At 41.1% G+C, this 15,047-nt stretch overlaps 1 protein-coding gene and 1 long non-coding RNA gene across 3 annotated transcripts; one reads left to right on the top strand and one right to left on the bottom strand.

Annotated features, from left to right (window-relative positions):
• Positions 1-263: 263 nt before the first annotated feature.
• On the bottom strand, positions 264-4,162 carry ADRB1 (adrenoceptor beta 1). Its single transcript, XM_063307201.1, has one exon. The coding sequence runs from the start codon at positions 4,048-4,050 to the stop codon at positions 2,749-2,751; it is 1,302 nt and encodes a 433-aa protein (XP_063163271.1). The 5' UTR covers positions 4,051-4,162; the 3' UTR covers positions 264-2,748.
• Positions 4,163-4,330: 168 nt separating this feature from the next.
• Positions 4,331-9,810, top strand: LOC134500114 (uncharacterized). 2 transcript variants are annotated; one of them, XR_010068215.1, is made up of 3 exons: positions 4,331-4,896; positions 5,001-5,432; positions 6,925-9,810. It is a non-coding gene; the product is annotated as an uncharacterized LOC134500114 (long non-coding RNA). The 2 variants fall into 2 exon arrangements; XR_010068214.1 differs by having other exon boundaries at positions 4,331-4,908; positions 5,008-5,432.
• The last annotated feature ends 5,237 nt before the right edge of the window (positions 9,811-15,047 follow it).

Genomic DNA, 15,047 nt, shown 5'->3' with positions numbered 1-15,047 from the left:
TTTTCCCCCTGATATTTAATGGCCGTGAGACCATTTAGGTGTCAATGTTTTCGAATAGCATAAAACTTGTATTTGAGTTTCTGCTGTTCTACTGTCAATGACACTGGAGAAGTCCTGTCAGGAAAGGTTCCTATGAACAAGCATCTGAAGTTGAGAGACTACCAAATTAATCTATTTAAAATGTTCATTAAACACAGTGACAACACTGCTATTAACGCCTTCACTCACTAGTGAATTTGAAGTTCTGATAGCAGTGGATTAATCTTTTGTGGGGGATAGTTTCTTAGCATCATGAGATTTAAGATTAAATAACAGTCTTTACTTATCACCAGCTTTTATTTAAAAATAGACAAAAAATGGCAATACACTGAGCATCTTCATAATAATTAGGTTTTGGTTGTCCTTCTCAACTTATTTACTTCCTATTTTAATGGTGATATCTGTTTTATGATACTTAAACTTTTCCAAAAGTGCAGTGAGGTAAAGCAGTTAGAGACGTGCAGCTCCAGTCCTTATTCTGGATTGTTTTAAAATCTTATTCTGGATTATTATGTAGCTCCAGTACATCACAGAGATCGGTAAGATTTATTGTACGTAAACAGTTTATGGCTTGTGTATATCAAAGCATGGTTAATCTCTCCTTCCTAAGTCAGTTTTCAAAGGAAATCCACACAGTTCGTGCACCATCTCCAGCCATCTCATTCAGCTTTTCTTATTATCAGAGTAGATTAAATTGGTAAGAGCCACCTATCAAAAAAGGTAGCTAATGTATTTATAGGCAAGCTGGAAATGATTTGCTTTTGGCTCTGGAATTTCAGGAGAAGTCAACAGTCTTCAGTCTAACAGGAATGCTACCTTATTTGGTACAGCAAGCTTATTTTTTAAAAAGACAATTATGTCAGGAAAAGCCATTAAGTTCAACTGTATTGGTAACATGATCTACATTTTCAGCAAAACAGACACTGTTTTTCTATCAGAAATGGATATAATTCCTGCACTTCTAAAGACACATTGTAAATACGTTGGCTTGTGCTGTGGTGTATTTTATTGCACGTAGACCAATGACATACAGTAGTAAACGGCACCCAAAGAATATAAATACACTGTAAAATGCATGTGCACACAGTCTCTCACATACACAGACACACAGACACACAAATGCACAGAAGTAAAATGGAGAAAGACAATGAAGTACTAAATTGACAAAAGGTTCGCCTGATTTCCTGGGAATTAAAGAAGTTACTAATAGAAACTCTTGGATATGAACATACTTACAGTACCTCCATTAAATCATATAAAATGGTTTAAAAAAAAATAAAACAACAACATATCAGCCAGCAATAGAAATCAAGTTGAAATCTGCTGTGTTTTCCAGTGGGTTGGTCTATAAGAATGTGTGTTTGTCTGTGTGTGTGTGTGTGTGTGTGAGAGAGAGAGAGAAAGAGAGAGTAACAGAGAGAACTTTGTTAATACTGTGCAAAAGAAAAAAATCTCTCATTCTTTTCAAATGTGCAGTTGTATTTCTGGTGCTCGTAGCCAATTTTTCTCTTTCATTTTTCAATGTGAACAATTTGTCTATTGAGATACACCTGACTCTATTTTTATTTTAAAAAATCCTTAACTAGCAATACATAAATAAGCTGTTTAATATAAACACATTTTCCCTGTACAATATGCACAGCTTGAGGTAGATGTTTTATAGCCTTACTGCTGATGTCTCATATGATAAGTAAAGCAACACCTCTCACCCCGACATCATGGGAGTGAAAGGACCAAACCCGAGAGAAACTGGATCAAAACAAAATGCTCTCCGTTAGCAGAATCACTGTTGGATCTTCCTTCTCAGATATTAAGGGGCATGTAGGTTTTCAAGGCTACAGGCTAATGAGCACCTACTGTATTTGGGAACAAGATTCATCCAACTCGCTTCCCACTAAACATGCATGGGATGATGAGACTGCACAACAAAACTCATCAGAAAATGTTTCAGTGGCTTATTCAAGGAGACTTTAAGCAGGGTTTCTAAAATTGTTTCCTGCCTGAAACTCACACCAATTTCAGGAAAGATAAACAGGTGTCCAGCACTACTTCTTTTCCTTTCCTTTTTGCAAAGGATTAAATAAATTAAAAACAAAAAAGGCTACTTATGCCACTGACATGCCCAGTAATAGTAAAAACAACTAAAGGGCGTTATCTCTAGCTCTAAAATTAAACTGTCAGCCAAGGGCTTCTTCCTATTTCCTCCAATATCAGGAGAGCCCTGCCTTGCTTTTCCATTGCTTTTAGGCTGAATCCTTGCTACAAATTCAGCTCTTCCTGAAACATTTCTTTTACAAACTCCTTCCAACTTGCTTTTGTTCCTTTCCTGGCACACCAACACCTTCTTACCTAACCTTCCCCCCCTCCCTTTGCAGCATACATACTAATAATCCAAATGGCTTGGAAAATGGATAGTTAATCTCCCATGTTCAATGATCAGTTGCTCTGTTTCCTTCAATTTGGGATGAGTCAGAAGAGGTAAGCTGTATGCAAGTTCACCTGCTTTGCACCTCAGGTAAATAATGTCTTCTTCCAATTGAGAAAAAGTCAGTCTGGAGTTTTGAATATCAGCCAGTCTCCTGATGTGTTCTTTTAAGATGTTTTGAATTGTTTATTTTTCCTGTCCTGCCTATTGTTCTGGCTCCCTTTCTTGCTCTGCAATATGCAACATACCCTCCCATTTCTTTTATCCCACTCACCATATGCCCTTTATACCTTGGACTCTGAATAGGAGATTTTACTGTTCCCTTCCTCCAAGCTGGAGTCACTTCCATCCTGCACACCACCATTGTAATCAGACCATGTCCCTCCAAGAGTGCATGGAGCAGTATTTCCCAGGGTACTGATGAAACCTCCAGGGTAGCGAGAGAGCTCTCCAGTGCTGGCATGCAACCTCCGGTCTGCTTTTCTAGGACAGCACAACATCCTTTTGAAGGCCTTACGAAAATCAGGGCTCCTGCAGTAAATGATGGGATTGAAGGCAGAGTTGGCATAGCCCAACCAGTTAAAGAATACAAAGAGCTTGTCTGGTACAAGCCCTCTATTGAAGACTTTGACTATATTGACCAAGAAAAAGGGTAGCCAACAGAGAGTAAAGACCCCCATGATGATGCCCAAAGTCTTAAGAGCTTTCTGTTCCCTTATAGCTAGAATCCGGGATGTTTTTCTTCTACTAGTTTGGCCATTACCCAAGATAGGCAGGTGCTGGTGGGCTGGATGCTGGTGCTGCTGCTGATTATTGTAGAACCTGCCCTCAGACCTATCAATCTTCTTCATCTGCTCCTTGGCTTCTCTGAAGACCCTAATGTAGACAAAAATCATAACAAAAAGAGGGATGTAAAAGGAGATGACAGAGGATGCAATAGCATATGCCCTGTTGGTGACAAAGTCACAACAGCTGGGGTTGTTGTAGCAGTTCCAAGCCTCAGGGCTTTTATCCCTCCACCAGTGCATCATGATGGGCAAGAAGGACACCAAGGCAGAAATGGCCCAGACAACACAGACAATGATCTTGGCACGCCTCTTCGTCATGAGACTTTGGTAGCGGAAGGGTGAAGTAATGGCCAAGTAACGGTCAATTGCAATGACGCACAGTGTCTCTATGCTTGCTGTCACGCACAGGACGTCCACTGAAATCCAGCATTCACATAGGAAGGAGCCCCACAGCCACGAGCCTCGCACTACTAGGGTGGCACCAAAGGATACCACCACGGAGCCCATCACCAAGTCAGCACAAGCCAGGGAGGTGATGAAGACGTTGGTGAGGGTCTGCAGCCGCTGTGTCCTCCCAATGGCTGCAATCACCAGACCGTTGCCCACAACAATGAACGTCACCATCAAAGACATCAGGAGGCTCATGCCCACCACCCACTGCTGGGGCAACTCCTCAGCTTTCCAGCTGCCAGGAAGATCCAAGTCAGTTGAGGCGTTGTGGGGTCTCAGGCCAGCCTGAGCCGTGAAGTTCGATCTGTTGCGAGGGCTATCCTCTAAGAAGAGCCATCCATCTCCCATGGCTGTGCAGCAAGGGAAGGGTCAGCTTAGGGCACCCGGGCTGGAGGCATGAAGGCGAAGCGGATCCCCCTCCTGGCGAGCGCCGGCGGAACCGCGACCGACTTGCTTCGGGGCTGCAGCATGTTTGTGAGCGCTCCTCCGGCGGGCTCCTGCGTCCAGGACACCTCCCCGCGGCCCGCGCGTCAGGCGCTCAGCAACCAATGGGCGGCCGTGGCAGCCACCTCTCAACCTCCGGAGCGGGACTCGCCTGGTGGTGGCCGAGGGGGCAGAGCCGCGGGACGCCCAGCTCAGAGAGGAGTGGCGCGGCCGCTCTCAAGAACCTCACGACCCCGCTGAGTTCCCCGGGAGCCCTTCGAGCGGTGCCCCCTCCTTCCAAAGATTTAGCGGCGGGTGTGGGAGTTCAGAGAAAACCCTTCCGGGAGGGGGCGCGGAGAGGGGCTGCCTACTGTCTGTTTCCCACTGTAGGAACGTCCCACAGAGGCGGCGGCGTTTAAAGGCTGCAGCTCTCGGGACGGGGCACGGAGCGGCCCTTCAGTGTCCTTGGGGCGTCCTCTCGGGTTCCTTGCTGCTCCCGCGGATCGGTCCTCCTGCCCAGGCGGAGTGGATTCATCGCGCCGCCCGCTCTCTGCAGCCCCTTTCGCTCGTTGCTGAAGCACGGCGGGCTGCAACACGCTGCCGCCTTTCCTGCATTCTCTGGGTAGCGGGGCGGTCGCGCTGCCGAGAGAACAGCGGGTGGGGTGGGGGGAGCGGGAGTAAGGGCACCGCTCGTTCAAACTTGCCGCTGCGTCTTCCTCGCCTGCACGTGACTCCCAAGGAGAATTGCCGTCTGTTCCAGGCAGTGCAGCGGTGAGTTGTTGGGTGTTTTGCTTGGGGGGTGGGGCGCTGGGAAGGGGCGACTATTTTCAGTACTGCCCAGAATGAGTTTCTCCACATGGCACTGTTTTTTGTAGGCTGAAGCACCAGATACCAGCCTTCGCGTCTTCCAGATCGATTCGTCAAATTAGGTGATAGGAAAAGCAGTCGAAGAATGCTGGAGAGCTCCAAAGCCTGCGCTCTGTGTTGGGTTATTTCTTCCTTACAATCAACGATTGTCCAACTGAATTTGTGGGGTTTTCCGTGATGGAGCAATGCTATATTTACTTTTTTTATCTTCTCCAACCTGAGTAGATTAATTGGTACCGCTTCGGCGGGCAGGTAACGGTGTTCTGTTTAGTCATGCTGGCCACATGACCACGGAATTGTCTACGGACAAACGCCGGCTCTTCGGCTTTGAAACGGAGATGAGCACCGCCCCCTAGATTCGTACTTGACTGGACTTAACTTCAAGGGAAACCTTTACCTTTACCTAATCTGGTGTTCACCAGGTGTGTGGGAGATAAAAGGTATTTTCCTCCACCTCATCTGCCTTTACTTTTGCCAGGAGTTTTAGTTTTAGATTTGAAACTGGTTATCCCAAACATTTTACTGCCTGAGGCAATCCAAAGGACAGTGGCCCCCTCTATTCCATGTACAGAAGCCAACAGTCACTCCATGGGAAGCCCGCATGCAGGACAGAAGGAACGTAGGCCGTTATTGCTTATTTATTTCTCAGGGCTGTGTCTTGCCCTTCCTCCAAAGGTCAAGGCATTTTTACTGGTGATCTCTCTTAATTCTTATCCCCACCCCCCCTGCCCCCACAGTACCTTGCAAGGCAGGCTGGGCTAAGAGATAGTTGGTCCCAAAGTTACCAGTTAGCTTTAATGACTAAGAATGGACTTGAATGTGGATCTCCCTAGTCCTAAACCACTGCCCTGACTGACTGGCAGCCATTAGTATCCTTATCTTCCATGGAATTAGGTCCCCAGTTGTTTCACAGACAGTTTTTCAGAGGCCACAGTGGTGATGCAAAGATCACATTTTCCTCTTTTTGTCTTCTGACCAGCCTGTGTGGCTTATTATGTTGACAAAAAGGGGTATCACTGTCTTTCTAGTGGCCTAGCTGCAGAGGAAGTAACTATTATGACAGCACAATGATTACATAAGTGAATATATATACACAGACACACAGACACACCTGATATATAACCTGATGATAATAATACTCTAAATGATATGATAAACAAGAGAGTAAATGTAAAGATTGAATTATGAGTTAACAGTAATATTTATAACATTGGGGTGGGAGGAAGAGAGTGCAGCCAATTTAAGTCTGTTTAAGCAGTATGGAAATACGACCTCTGTTGCATGAATTGGAATAACTGCATCTGCATCTTACTTCCTCTTTCTTTGCATGCAGCCCTAGACAGCAACCATGTTCACACATGTGTTGAGCCATAATGTGGTTTATTTGGTTTTGGTTTAATATGTACAAACCCAGACTTTTTATTTGTAATCTTTGGTTATAGTTTTCTGTGTTACATGAATTCAGTCAATTGTGCATTATTTAATAAATCATGGTTGACCACTTCATGGCTATATGCAATATATAACTCTAATCATAGGCAAAAGAGAAAAAAAAATCTGCCCCAGTAAATTATCTTCTCCATCAGCCTCTACTAGAAGACCCTCATGATAGTATTATCTGTGAATGGCAAGTGAATTTACACCAGACTGATATATTGACAATGAATTAATAATTCTCTGTAGATGCCTCAATATCACTGCCATTCCAGAATTCCCAGTGTCCTGCCCTTATAAGCCTCCCCTCTCCAAGTGAATATAGATGGCTGAGAGCCAAAGTAAATGATATAAGAAATGTGTGACTGTAGTTCCCATGGCTTATTTCTTTAAAAGAAGTAGCAGGAAAGAAATATCAAAACGGATCACGATGTACAAAAAGATTTGTTTAAATGGTCTACACTGTGGCCTCAATAATAATCCTGTTCCCTCTTTCAGGTTCCTGTTTATTCCAGGATACCAGCTACCATTGGCATCAGTGGCTGTTTTTCTCCTGGAGCAAATAATAGCTGAGTGGATACTTTTATTTATTATGATTGCAGCACTGCACATAACAAGATGATTATTTCTCAATCTGGCTCAGAATCCTAGTGCGGATTCTGACTGGAATCTCTGGATCTGTTCATTATATTAAAAAGTAAGGTATATGGCTTTGGTAGTTATGTGAACTGCATCATATTGAATTTAAGGCCATGTAATGTTTTATTCTGAGTTAGATCATTGGATTCTTTGCTGTTCTGTGTTTGATTCAATTTCACAATCTTTAAGACCCTTGAGTTCTGCAGGTAATGTTTCCTACTTGGGAACCATCCACAGAATCAGGGGAAGGGAACAGGACTGGGTGGGATCCTGTCCCAGACCCCTTCTGGAAGGTCCAATGATGTCATTAAGGTCAGCATGAAAATCTGAACTGCGCCTCTGAAGGTGGACAGCAGATACAGCTTTTGGCTGCTGTGCAGTTTCTTAGTAGAAAAAAAGTGTCCAAAGAGTAGCCACGGCTTTGGGTAATTCAGACTGAGTGCCTGAAAATATGGGCCCTTGTCAAGATCACATCCCTCTTAAGCATTCCTTCCCAAGATGAGGAGGGGGTGAATCTGTGAGGAGGGTCATTCAAGTCTCTGCATGCTTCTTGACAGACAGAAATGGCTGAACAACTGTTTCCACAGGCATCCTGGCTGTTACTTCTGGCAGTACTTCTACACATCTGGAGGGCACCAGGTTCAGGAAGTCTGGCTTAGGTTCTGAAATCTCCTGACTGAAATGACTCATTTGTCCCTTTCTGTCTTTCAGAAAGATTTGTTTAGATTTGTACTTTTTAGAATGGCCAATCCTCAGTTTATGATGTTGATTTTAGGGCATTACAGTAGATTTGTTTTTAAACATATATGTTTATTAGGTGTGTGAGAACACTTTGGGGATTGTACAGGCTGAAAAGTGTGTAATAATTATGTATAAAATAATGAAAAGGTATTTGAAACTCTCCCTGATTCCAATCTAACATTCTGACTCCTATATTATAGTGGCACTAAATAATAACATATTAATTAGTGGTGGTTAATATACTGAAGTATATAGTAGCCTTCCCCAGTTGAATGCCTCCCCAGATGTGTGAGCATCACAACTTCTAGAACCCCCTGGTGGGATTTGCTTGTGGCTGAGAAGTAGGCCAAGCATATCTGGAGGGTGGTCGGTTGGGAAAGACAAGAATATTTATTTCAAATCTATTTATCCTGCTTTTCTACTTAAAGAAGCACTAAAATACTACATCATGTCCATCTTAATTCACACCACATAGTAACAGCTCAAACAGGAAATTGATAATCTTCAGGGTTACATACATCATAGAAAAAATCACAATATTAGCAAGCATTTCTAAGAGCCCTGTTTGAAATATCCTAAAATATGCTATCCTTTTTTGAAATGTTAATTCTGTACTTAGTAACATCGTTTCCATTTCATCTATGGCAGAAATCACTTCACAGGTTAACCTTGATAGTTACTACTGCAATTTAAGTACGTATGTGTGTGTATGTATGAAAAAAAAAAATTCCTTTTCACCCCTATGGGCGGTATGTGTCTTCCTCAACCTTGGGTCCTCTGCCCCCTCTACACACTTCTGGACAGAGAGTTCTGATGTTGTTCCTGGGATCTGCGGAGCCACTCTCCCAGCTTAGGAGTCACGGCCCGAGTGCTCTTACCACCACTGGGACCACTCTGGCCTTCCCTTTCCACATCCTCTCTAGCTCCTCCTTGCTATTTCTCCAGCTTCTCATATGCCTTCTTCCTGATGTTGCTGGCACTGCTACATCTATCACCACTACTGTCTTCTGGTCAGAAATATACACGCATAGATACACACAGACACACACACTCCTGATCTATTAAACTTTGATTTAATGGCAGTGACTTCTTGTTCTTTGACATCCTCTTTTCCCAGTAAGCTTGTGAACTTTGGCTTCCTGTTTTGTCTGAGGTCATTTTTATTATTTTATTATTTTATTTATTTTCTATCCCGCCTTTATTATTTTTTATAAATAACTCAAGGTGGCGAACATACCTAATACTCCTTCCTCCTCCTATTTTCCCCACAACAACAATCCTGTGAGGTGAGTTGGCCTGAGAGAGAGTGACTGGCCCATGGTCACCCAGCTGGCTTTCATGCCTCAGGCGGGACTAGAACTCTATCAGTCTCCTGGTTTCTAGCCCAGCACCTTAATGACTAGACCAAACTGGCTCTCTCGAGGCTCTGTCTGATGAAAGAGAGCAAAGAAAAATTATTAAGGTCTAGCCCATGAGGAATCCATTTATGAGAAATGGATACATAAAAACGGAATGTAAACCTTAAAATAGGCATACCAGATTTAAAAAACAAACCCTCCGAACTCCCTTCCCCGATTTTGCCCCATCGATATTACGCATAATATGGCCTCGCAATCCATTTTACAGCCTCAACACCCACCTCCAAATGTGAAATGTTGCCCTCCATTGAACTCTATGAATTTTTATAGTAGATAAAGTAAGTGGTATGTAACAGTTACTCTGCTTCTACAGCAATTTTAGCCACAATGTGTGAACAGAAGGACTGCTATATAGCTGAATGGTTTGAAAGCTCTTAGAGTGTGATTAAGAACAGAATCTTGAGAAGCAGGTTTAGGCCAAGATACAATTACTGAGTTTGCACAGTTGTCTATCCATGGTTTAAGAGATAAACTGCAACTGACAGGCTTCAGACATTTTGTTAAGCAACTGGTGTATCAATTGTGGTTTAGTAATCAGTGTATTTGTGATGTCAATCAGTTATGTTTTATTCAATAAACTATGGTTAAAAAACCATGACTTAGCATGATGCATGAATCTAATCATTCTGAAGTCTCCAAATTTTGTTCTCCAAAAGAAACATAACTTGAGGAAAGCTGCACACACAGTGATAATTTGTCACATAGATGAAACTGATTTTACCAGTACATACATACTTTGATCATGCTGGCTGTGGGCTATAGGAGTTTCTTCGGAGGATAATAGTTGGAGAATGCAGGTAGAAGCTTTTGTAGGTTATACAAAAAGGTTATTCCTCCTATGGAATTGGATGTATCAGATGGAGTGGATTCTGTTATATGAAAGTTGAGAACATAATCTATTTCTTAACTCTTTTAAGTTCTACAAGACTTTTGTTTCCAATAACATTTTTTAAAAATGTACAGGCCATCTACTTTTTGGTAAGTGACACAAACACACACCCTTAATTTCATCAGCCAAAATTACTTGCTTGTTAGTATCCATCTGGAACACTTGTCATTTTAGCTAGATATGAAATGTGAAACATTAGGCTGTCACATCATACAATAAAGTAAAACAGATACTACTTTTTGGAAACAAGAAACAAAAACACTGCTTTGAAGTCAAGAGAGGTAATTTTCTGTAAAGGATATAAGAAAGAGCTCAATCAGGTCACTGGGTGTAAATTATTACAAATGGAAAAAAACAAAACAGAAGGACAGAACTAAACACAATAAAGATTGTCTTGAGTTTCACAGTATTAATATCACTATATCACTCAGTTTTCTTTCTATAAAAATTATAATAGATTGCCCATAAAGTTCTTTCAATGCACTTTGGGGGAAATTTCCTAGCTGAAAAGTCCATTTGTTAAAATGTGTAACTCTGGAATATGAAGGCATGCACCAAACATGGAAGGGGGTTGGGGATTGAACTAGCTAAGCTGGCAGCTGCAGGTATCAGCCACTCCTTTTGGCAATGTTAGGTTGCTTGGCTGCATCTTTTCCTGTCATGTGTCGCCGTTGTGTTTGCTCCTATGCAGTGTCAAGCATGAGCACCTAACCCATCCTCTACACAAACAGGAATCCAGGCCAACCAGGCATCCTACTGACAAGTACATATTGGCATGTAAATTGGTGGGAGTCCTTCCAAATATGTGGGAGGTAAGAGAATGGGGATACAGCTCTGTGGTTACCAAATACATTTTTGTGTGTCTAATAGTCCTTATATTACTTTTTAATCAGCTGACGGTATGTCTTGTGTTAAACCTTGTACTCACCTAGACACTCCCATTATTGAGTATCAGCCAGGATTTTAATTTTTAAAATGGAAAATAACAGGGTTTAAAAAGTTATATCCTCTAACTGGGTGCAACCAATATTAATGGTTTAATCTTACCATTAATTCCTGATGCTTAATTCCACTATTCTAAGCTTTTTAGATGAAGGGATTAAAATGTCATATTAGTACAGAATTCAGATATGGTTCTGAACAAGTAGGTAGTAGCAAATCATATGGCATATATGGCTGTTACAGCCTGTCAGTGTATCAGCCTCTCCGCACTGAACACAAATCCCATTCATCCTCTGGTTATATACCTCACAATACTTTTTTTCTCTGTTTTTATGAGCATAATCACAGCTTCTATGCACTGCCAAGTACAATGGTGCTATTTTACTTGCAGCATGCAGCTAGGCAAAAATAAGTATATAAACAGGAAAAGCTAGATGAGATTAAGGTGGCATTAGCTAAACAGATTGGCTTGTGAAATTGACTAGAGAGAGAAGGTGACTTCAATTTATCCTCCCTCCCTCCCTTCTTTCTTAAAAACATGGGATCAATGCAGTGGACTTGTATGTGCCCACTGATAGAATATTGGGGTTTTTTTTTAAAGGAACACATTGCTAGCAGCTGGAGACTGGAACTACCATGCCATTGTTTATCAAAACACACAGGGCATTTTTACTATTGGCCTCACACAGACAGCAGGTCCTATGCTGTCTTGTTTCTCAGATGTTTGTGAGCAGTAGCTGCATTTGGAAATCTCCCTATGCCTTGAATATGATGGGCATTCCAGAGTAGATCCTACCACAGACTTGAACATGTTTGGAGAGATTCTTTAATCCAAATCTTGAAGGAGGTTTTGCAATGCAAGGTGGAGCTACTGCAGGTGTAACCCATCGCTAGTCCCTATTTAAATACTTTCAGCAGCAGAGGACTTCTTACTTCCTAACCAGTTTCCATTGTTGAGCACTCTTTCATATTTAGGAAGCTTGTCTAACGTTTAACCAAAATTTGCTTCTCTGTTTCCACCCACAAAAGCAAGTTGTTGGCAGTCTGTCTTAACAAAAATGGTTGGAGCCACAAGTTCATCCCTGTCCCTGTAAACATGACTTTAAATCTCCTTTGAATGATTATAACCTCCCCCACAACCGAGGCTGTCAGTGGACGGTAACATGCCAGAGGGCCTCAAAGTACAATGTAGGAAGGAACTGAAAGATTTATCTTAACTTGCTTACAGACTCCCAAACTGATTAAAGTGAAATCTTCTGGTGCATGAAGTAACAAATAAGTACATCCAAATCCCAAATCAACAACAAAAATTTCACAGTGAATGATGAACCTGTCAACATCTCATTTATTTCTTCAAACTGAGACCAACCCAGTAACTGAAAAGATGGCTTCTAAGACACCGAGCCAACATTTAATTAATGCACCTGCTCTGCTAAGCCTTTGTTTTGCCAGACCTTAGTAAAATCTGTTTCACACCTGTGTTTTACTTTTTAACGTGTTTTCATAGAAGTTTGACCTTGACCCAGTAATCCATCCTAAGGCTACTAGGCATGAACACATCATAACTGGCATCAATCTCTGTCTGTTTATGAATTTATAACCATAATAGTATTATCCAAAGTTCATGTTTGCAATGTGTATAACAACAATAACCAGATCTCTTGTTTTGCATATTACATTTATAATTGTAAGGATTCACTCACCATTCAAGATACCAAAGCCTAGAAATGACAAACCAACATCAGTTTTCTAAGACCGTATATCCTTCAAATATTTCTTCAGAAAAGAGGAACTTAAAGAAATGAGTCAAATGACCAATTCTTTTTCTGAAAATGTGTCCACTTGCCAAAATATGTGACCATAAAAATATAGCATAAAGATACTATAGATCAGATTTACCACAAACAGTATATCTGTGGCTATAAAAATATATGCCTATACACCAGCCTAGTTCAATAATATGGTTATTGTTAAAATTAAAATTAAAGTATTTCAGACTATTGCTTTTCAAAAGATCAGTGCAAGAATGAGTGCGTGTATAATCTTAGCAACATGGAATAAAGTATTATAATAGTTTATGAGTGGTGTAGAATAATGATAAAAACTACATACTAGGTAGAAATGAAACAAAGCAACACAAAAGATTTGAAATGCAATAATTTTATCTACTGTAATTTAATTGCAAATTTTAACAACTAATTGTCCTTTCAAATCACTCTACTGATGAGCAGCACTTCATAGCAAATTGATCAGAATGAGAAGTGAAAAGAGCCCAATTCAGGTGGTTTTCCTTTGCATGCAAGTGACATTGTATTAGAATATAACAAGGTTGCACATCTTAGCTTTGCCTGTGGTTTTGTCCCTTGTTGGTCTTGTCCCCAAAACTTACTAAAAATACTATGGTTACAGCAAAACTTAGCATAAGTTGTGGACCTTGCTGCTGAGAATCATAAGTATGTGATACATGTAAGATACTTTAAACCCTTGAAACATTAAGCATAATGATTTCATAACAATTTGAAGGGCAATGTGGTGTAATGGTTAAGGTATTGGACTGCCGCCAGGGAGATCCAAGTTCTAGTCTGCCCTTTGTTACAGAACCTCACTTGGATGACTTTGAGCCAGTTGTTCTCCCAGCCCAACCCAACTTACAGGATTTTTGTGAGAAAAAAAGTAGGATGAAGGAATGCTATGTACATCACCTTGAGATGAAATACTAATCTAACAAAGAGACAAAAAATAAATTAGGATCTGAGACAGAAAAAGACTAAGACTTCTGAGCCCAATATTATGCCTATTTAGCCAACTTTGATCATGAAAGTTGTCTATGAGAGATAACTTGCTATTGCCAGAGGACCATAACAAACAAGGCTGCATTTAGTAAAGCAAAGACTACAAACGGTTCCATATTATAAGATACTGGCCAAAGATCTTCTAGGTTGATGAGTAGGTTACCCAGTGTCAAAACAGTGAACAATAAGACACGGTAAAGAGTGAAATCCAAAAGGCTTTGAAGAAACTAATCTTTTCAAATGGAGAACACATGAAACAGAAAAGTATTAAATTAGTAAAAGATTACAAAGAAATAGTAAGACACTGAATATAAAGAGATATATTCAGATAAATTCAAAAAAATGACAGATTGGGTTGATTTTTTTTAAATTGCATCTTGTAAAGTGGACTGCAACCACAAAAAGATTATGCCAGAATTAGTTTGTTAGTCTTTAACATGCCCGAAGAGTCTTTCTTATCCTAAACCTCACATCTAGCAACTTCCTTGAGTTCTGGTCCTGTCAGCCTTGAGAGGTAGTCCAGACAAGAAGCATACCCAGAAGTACTAGTTCTAATTTTATTGTATGGTTATGTTAACAGAATCTTGCAAGTCTGAAAGTACTTCTCTCCCCACTCGACTTTACAGTCCAAGAAACTTGGGAGGGTTCCTTCTGAGATGTTTGCCACACCCCCATTCCTTCTGTGGACTCAGCTGCTGCTTGTCTGACTGTTGTCTAGTCTGCAGCTCTTCCTCCTGTCTCCCAAGGTCATTCCCACATACCATTACAGGTCTTCTGTATAAATAAACTATTTTTACCACACCACACAACTACTACAGACTGAAATTTATATGGGTTATATGAAAGGTGTTTTATGTGGAACTGATTTGTACAGATTACTATTTACACTAGCTTTCCCAGCCTAGCACCCTTCAAGTATGTAGGATTTAAATTCCTGAGATCCCTACACAGTACAGTCAATGATTATGCTAGTTAGGGATTATGGAAATCGAAGCTGAATACATCTACAGAGCGTCAAGTGCCTGACTTTGTTTGGATCTATAACTATGATTTTATTGCTGGATTACCATTTCCACCATTTTCAGCAAGTGAAGCTACTGACTTTTTGTGAAGGATGATGGAAGTTGTAGTCTATCACACCTAGAGGGCAACTGGCTCACAAAGACTGCTCTATAACATCATGTTGCTGATAAATACTTG

Source organism: Candoia aspera, chromosome 6 (assembly GCF_035149785.1).
Source record: "Candoia aspera isolate rCanAsp1 chromosome 6, rCanAsp1.hap2, whole genome shotgun sequence".
NCBI lineage: Eukaryota > Metazoa > Chordata > Lepidosauria > Squamata > Boidae > Candoia > Candoia aspera.
This window is presented reverse-complemented; position numbering and strand designations above follow the sequence as displayed.